Raw genomic sequence first — 7,500 nt, 5'->3', positions numbered from 1 at the left:
AGAAAGGAGGGAAGGGAGGGGAGGAAGGGAAGGGAGGGGATGGGAGAAGGGAAGGGAAGGGAAGGGGAAAGGGCAGGGGAGGGGAGGGAGGGAAGGGGTGGAAAGGTACCAGTGGCTATTTCTTCAAGGGAGGGGAGGGGAGGGGAGGGGAGGGGAGGGGAAGGCATGGGAGGGGAGGGGTGGGATGGGGCGGAAAGGTAAGAGTGGCAGAGTGAAAGAAAGGACTATTTTTGAGAAGTAGGAGGAGGAGGAGGAGGAGGAGGAGGAGGAGGAGGAGGAGGAGGAGGAAGAGGAGGAGGAGGAGGAGGAGGAGGAGGAGGAGGAGGAGGAGGAGGAGGAGAGGGGAAAAGAAGGAGGAGTAGAAGTTGGAGGGGGGAGGTGTAGGAGTTGGAGGGGGGAGGAGGGGGGGGAGGGGGAGGGGGAGGGGGAGGGGGAGGAGGAGGAGGAGGAGGAGGAGGAGGAGGAGGAGGGAGGAGGAGGAGGGAGGAGGAGGAGGGAGGAGGAGGAGGGAGGAGGAGGAGGGAGGAGGAGGAGGGAGGAGGAGGAGGGAGGAGGAGGAGGGAGGAGGTGGTGGAGGAAGGAGGAGGTGGTGGAGGAGGAGAAGGAGGAACGAGGAGGGAGGAAAGAGTGGAGGAAGATTAGGAAGAAGGCGGCAGAGTAGAATAATAATAGTAGTAGTAGTAGTAGTAGTAGTAGTAGTAGTAGTAGTAGTAGTAGTAGTAGTAGTAGTAGTAGTAGTAGTAGTAGCAGCAGTAACAGTAATAGTAATAGTAACAGTTATAGTAATAGTAATAGTAACAGTTATAGTAATAGTAATAGTAACAGTTATAGTAATAGTAATAGTAACAGTTATAGTAATAGTAATAGTAACAGTTATAGTAATAGTAATAGTAACAGTTATAGTAATAGTAATAATATTAGTAATAATATTAGTAATAATATTAGTAATAATAATAGTAATAATAATAGTAATAATAGTAATAATAATAATAATAATAATAATAATAATAATAATAATAATAATAATAATAATAATAATAATAATAATAATAATAATAATAATAATAATAATAATAATAATAATAATAATAATAATAATAATAATAAGAAGAAGAAGAAGAAGAAGAAGAAGAAGAAATAAAAAAAAGAAAAGAAAGAAAAGAAAGAAAAGAAAGAAAAGAAAGAAAAGAAAGAAAAGAAAGAAAAGAAAGAAAAGAAGGAAAAGAAAGAAAAAAAGAAGTAGGATAGATGAGTTATAAGATAAAGAAGAAAAAAAATCTATGTGAATATAGCACTTTTACTTACCAGAGAAGAGGTGTTTGTGGTCCAACCCAACGGATATGAGAGTGTGCTCCTTCAATCGGCTGAGCCTGTCCGCCTCACACTGGTAAACAGACAATGGCTGCTCATCTGATTCCTCCTGCACCAAAAGTGTTTCCGCATTGAGCCAGGTGAGGGCCAATGGCAAGCCCTCTAGGGAGGTTGTTGAGAGGTAGTTAAATTTTCTGTCTATTATCTTGTATAACAAAACTGAAGGAATCCTGGAAGGAAAGCAGCAAGTGAAATAATAAAATCAATAGCTGTCATTAGAAGGAAATACCTCTTACTTCTACTACTTCTTCCATGGCAATCTCAAGATATGTAAGGCAACGAAGCTAAGAAAACTCACTTGTCTAACACCGTAGCCACTAGATACTCGTCCTCTGCACAAGGGTAAAGAGCAAAACATCTTAAGGGAGGATAATCAGGGAGGTATCGCGTGGCCTCAGCTGACTGCTTGATTCTCTCCTCACTATACTTAGTGAAATGGTGAAGGATGGGGGATGTGTGTTCTCGCGTATCCATTACTGCCACGCACTGGCCTTTTTCATACTCCCATAGTCTTAATGTCCCATCCTGAAATATATCATGCCAAAGAATTTTTTTCAAACTAAGATAATATGTGCATAAAATCTATATGCATCATGTTACAAACCCATGTTGATATATAACTTATTACAATTAATATAGGACTTTAGTAACTGAAACTTACAATGTTATGAATCATTCCTAAGTTAACCCTAAAATATTGACACAAAATACATATATCTTGTATAAATACACAAATTCATACTTACCCCAGAGCAGGACAGCAAAAGATTACCGTGGTTTGGCAAAAGATCAATTTGCGTTACAAACTCTCTGTGTCCAAGGCAAAAGGATTGAATGTTATATGAATTAGGGTAGTGTGACACCCTTATCTTCTCATCTCTGTCACATGTAATGACGAATCTACTGTCTTGTGAAATGACCTGAAAAGGGAAATATATTATTTAAGTATGAAAACTTTGCAACATTTCATAATCATATAACATTAGTATCACTTTGTCCATCTTTACTGCAGTTATCTTTTATCTGTTTATTATTTAGTATGGCACATAAAAGACAATCACAATCATTTCCATTGGTTAAAGTCATCTAGCTAGATTAGCAGTAATGCATGAAAAATGAAATACATTTTTCAAAATTGTTACTCTGTGATGAGCACAGGATAAAAGAGTAGGTCATCAGGTAGGGTTAATTCAGCCCTACATTAGTGAAAAGAAGCTGTGTAATATGACATGGTATGCATTATAGCACTTGAACTTCTACACTTGATCATACACTACCAACCTTTAAAACTTAAAAAACGAACCTGTTAATACATACATTTATAATCATGAATCACTAAATCATGCACTAGTCAGTTTCTCTCACCAGGAATAATTGAACCCACTGGCACATTGTCATACAGTGTCTTGTGAATTTTGTTAACACATAGATGGCTCCATAAACACTTAGTCAACCAGGGGTCAATCAACAGTTGTAACTGGCCTTACCTGATTTCCCCATTCCTTGTACTTTTAGGGAAAAGTTATTTTTTCAAAGACCTTTAATATGTTACTGCTATCAATATCATCATTATCTTTTATATTATCATTATCATCATCATTATCATAATTGTTATTACTACTATTATCATTACTCTGTCATTAAAAAATAATATAAGTTTTCCAAAAATCAGACAAAATAAACCTTAAAAAAAAAAAAAAAAAAAAAAGGTAAAGAGGTGAGATCAAGTAGCTTATTAACTGACTCCTTAGTAACTAGGCATTTGGAGGTTGTCTATGTGAAAACATAATAAACTAAAGTCACATTGGACATGGCATGTATGTCATACCACTCTGAAGTAATTATTAGCATAGTCTGTTTCTCTTAAAAACTAGACGCAAAACTTCACCATGGATGTTCTATTTTTGGTTGTGTTGGTTCATTGGTTAGCCAGATAACACAAAATGTTACAAACAGATATTTACCAAATTTTTACAAGAGGTGTGTCTTAGCCCAACTTAAAAGCCATTAGTAGTGACCCAGATCATGATCCAGATCCAGGATTTTTTTTAAAGGATTAATTATCATTGTAAGATAGGGAAACACAGACATCACCAGTCAATGTAATTCTTCAAGTATGAATATTTTCATTGCATCAGTGACCCTATTGCCTCAGTAGAGGTATTTGCTCTCTGAGTGCTTCTAGTTTAAAATCATAAATAACTGTAGGGTAAGGATGAATCCTATACACATCACTATGTATAGCAAAGTTCTCATTTAGCCAGGTAGAAACATTGAGGTAAATGTGACATTTTTGGAGGGCATCCAGGATGAATACCATACTTACTATAACATAGAGAAATAGTAAACCAAAGTACAGAAATGATCAGGGAAAAAACAAAAAGCTCACATATTTTACAATATTTCATGAACTAAAAATATTGAAAAGAAAGAAATTACACTACAGAGACAAAAAAACAGCATGCAAAAAACAAGACACAAAAATAATAACAAAAATAAAATAAAATAAAAAATAGAAAAGTATATAAAAATCAATCACATCACACATCATAGAAAACCACCCAACCCTACCACCAGGGAAATAAAGATATACCTACCACATCAAGCAGCATAGAGAGATGTCCCAACAGAGCTGGCACATTGCTTTTCTCTTCACCATTTCCTTGACTTTCAGACTCGGGAGACATTTCCTGCTTGTCATCGCAAACTGAAGTCACCTCCAGTTCACCTCCCTTTAATGGGAAATGATACACATCACCTGTCTTGTCTGCAGACATAACAAAATAATAATGATGTCACCAAGGGCTACAATTTAATATTCCTTTTGAAAACAGTTTTCATATGCAGACCTAAGCAATCAGTACATTCTTTGGTTTCTTCCATTTATCAAAAGAAATTCTAAACAAATATTGATCATGCTTATGGTACTATCAATAAGAATATAACAGCAGAACTAGAATACTGGCTACAGCAATAAGATAACAATAATAAAATTAATAAACCAATAATAGCAATAATAATAGATCTAATAATAACATTAGTCTACTCCTAATGATTGCACTACTAATGTTGTAAAGAAAAATTACAAAGCATGAAAAATTATAAAGACTGATAATGGTAATATTGATAGTAATGATGATAATGATGATAAGATAACAACAATAATAACAATAACAGTATTATCAATATTAACATAAATATTAATAATGATGATAATAATAATAATAATAAATATAATAAAAATAAAAATAATAATAATAATAATAATAATAATAACAGTAACAATAACAATAATAGCTATGACGATAACAATATAACAATAATAATAAAAAATAATAATATATACCAATAATAATAATGACAATAACAACAACAATGACAATAACAATAATAAAGATAACAATCATCATCATCATTATCATAGTCATAGTAATAGTAATGTAATAGTAATAGTAATTGTAAAAGTAATTGTAAAATTCATTGTAAAAGTAATGATGATGATGATGATGATGATGATGATTGATGATGATGATGATGATGATGATGATGATGATGATGATGATGATGATGATGATGATGATGATGATGATGATGATGATGATGATGATGATGATGATGATGATGATGATGATGATGATGATGATGATGATGATGATGATGATGATGATGATGATGATGATGATGATGATGATGATGATGATGATGATAACACTACTACTAATAATAATAAAAATAAGAAAATAATAAAAATAAATAAATAAAATAATAATAACAACAGCAACAATAATAACAAATGGATGAATGATGGTGATGATGATGAAGATGAAAAACATAAAAAAAACTGTCACAATCTAATAATGTTAATGAAAGACCTACTACTACTACTACTACTGACATAAAGATAACAATAATTCAAACCACATGCATGAACCCTGAGCTCACCTGCAACCAAGATCACTTTTGAGTCTGTGGAGATGTCCACGGATACAGGTCGTTTGACTAGATTGTGGGTGTGCTGCAGTGACCAGGACTGTGTGCACCATACAGTCACTGTCTTGGGCTCACAGGCAACTGCTACATATTTTTCATCATCTGATATCCTTGCACAAACCACCTGGTTCTTGCTGCAAAAGATTGTATCTGTGATTTAGTAAAATGATGAGAAGTACTGGAAGATTTTGTTTAGCAAATATGGGCACTAGATAATTATACTATTTAAACATCAGCATTACTCTAGTTGAAAGAAAATCCTAAAATATACATCAAGTATTGCTACTTTTTCTGAAATACACAAATACACAGGAAGAAAATAAACAAAATGCACAAAAAAGAGATGGATTAAGGGACAAAGATAAAGACAAAAACCATACTAAACTATAAAATAACAAAATAAAGGTTTGACAAAAACACATACATGAGCATAAAAATGGAGAAAAGGTTAAGTGTCAAAGAAGTAAATAAGCAGAAAATATGAAGAGGATTGGCGCACAAAAGAAAAAGAAAAGAAAAAAGGAAACAATGAAACAAATAAATAAATAGAATAGGTGGATGGTTGGATCAGGAATTTTACCTGCCTTGAGCAGTAGTCTCATCATTGTCTGTTGCCTTGTTACTTTCCACGGGAGTTTCTGGGATATCCAAGTTGAGGGTTCTTGAGGCATCATTCCTGAAATGTATCATCATTTTATTAGTTTAACTAAATGCATCAATTAATGCAGTTAATATAAGTTGAAACAAATATGAGCTCCACTCAAATTTAGAAACAGTTCACAACCTGAGAAAAGGAACAACAACCCTAACATCAACAATTGCAACAACAGATCAGTGGTTTGGAGTAAACAATGTCAGTCAAATATAGTTGCTTTATTATATCAGACATGTTATCTCTCTCCAAAGAGAACAATGCACCGAGTCATCTAATATTCACTTCATGCCGGCTGTACATCTGTCACTTTAAACAATGGAATGCTCAATGTTAATGTTTGAAACAAATAAATGTGCTAAACATCAAAGGTCACATAGCACTATGGTAAAGAATTGTGTTGGTAAGGGTAAAGAGGAGTTAAAGGTTAGGATAAAATGTGTTAGATGTCAAAGATAAGAGTGCATTTTTGGATATTGCGGTAGTGAAAAGGGAAAATAGGGGAGTAAATGAACTAGAGTAGATATTAGTAGAAAGGGGAGGGTTAAGGGAGTAGGGCAATTGAGTGAATTACTGTGTATCTATCACTGAGGAAGGTATAGGAACAATGTTCAAGGAAAACAGAGATGGATGTTGGAAAAGAAGAATCCGGGGAGAGGGGGTGTTAGATGTTAAAGATTAGAGAGTGTTATAGGAAAGTATGGTAGCAAAAAAAAAAAAAGGAAGTAAATCAAGATGAGGGATTTGTATAATGGAGAAGGTTAAGGGGTAGAGCAATTGAGTGACTTGCAGGGTCTCTGTTGTGACAGGGGATTTTTGTGAGTATTCAGGTGGGAGTGGTAGAGAGGGTGGGGTATGTTGGGAGGGTGTAGGAGGAAAGGGGGTGGAGGGAACTTGAGGAGAAGGATGGACATCTACTAATACTTTGAATGTAGAAGGAGTAGGGAACAGAGGGATTGAGGGGTGGATGAGGCAACAGCGTGTTCCCTTGGGTCATCTTTAGGAAGTTTTGGATGTCTTCAAGGGTTTCTGGAGGGGAATTGGGTGAAGAGGACTAAGAAACAAAGGAAGAAGAGAAAGGTGTAGGAGAGGATATAGTAGGAGAGGGTGGAGTGAAATGTTTAGGTTGCCTGGTGCGACAAATAAAGTAAGGAGGGGTAGGTATCGCTGAAGTGGTAGAGACTGGAGTATCTGGATTTAGACTGGAAAACGAATTTGACTGGGGGATAGGGTGAGTAGAGGTAGGATGGTTCAAGGTATAGGGCAGAGATACTGGAGATGTAGAAACATCTTGTAAATATGGTGGGGGAGTAGAGGGAAGGACTGTGTGGAATAAGTTAATCCACTAGCAATAGTATATTTTGAAGGGGAAAATAATGGTTTCCGGGCGGCTTCAAAATCGGCCCGCAGGACTGGTGTATTTTTCTGGGTGTTACATATGTGTGACACCCGTTGTAAGGACAGGTTATTTTTGTTATAAACATTAT

General features: G+C 35.5%; 1 protein-coding gene across 1 annotated transcript in view; it reads right to left on the bottom strand.

Annotated features, from left to right (window-relative positions):
* Window positions 1-7,500, bottom strand: part of wuho (tRNA (guanine-N(7)-)-methyltransferase non-catalytic subunit wuho) — a 17,775-nt gene that overhangs the window by 8,168 nt on the left and 2,107 nt on the right. The window contains exons 2-7 of the mRNA XM_027358663.2: window positions 5,942-6,037; window positions 5,314-5,495; window positions 3,969-4,138; window positions 2,118-2,291; window positions 1,670-1,896; window positions 1,306-1,541 (exon numbers count right to left, since the gene is read on the bottom strand). Of these exons, the coding sequence (XP_027214464.1) occupies window positions 1,306-1,541; window positions 1,670-1,896; window positions 2,118-2,291; window positions 3,969-4,138; window positions 5,314-5,495; window positions 5,942-6,037 (1,085 nt within the window). The remainder of the gene's footprint in view (window positions 1-1,305; window positions 1,542-1,669; window positions 1,897-2,117; window positions 2,292-3,968; window positions 4,139-5,313; window positions 5,496-5,941; window positions 6,038-7,500) is intronic.

The sequence above is a fragment of the Penaeus vannamei genome, chromosome 29, assembly GCF_042767895.1.
Source record: "Penaeus vannamei isolate JL-2024 chromosome 29, ASM4276789v1, whole genome shotgun sequence".
Lineage (NCBI taxonomy): Eukaryota > Metazoa > Arthropoda > Malacostraca > Decapoda > Penaeidae > Penaeus > Penaeus vannamei.
The sequence above is the reverse complement of the archived record's forward strand: the minus strand, read 5'-3'. Positions and strand labels throughout refer to the sequence as shown.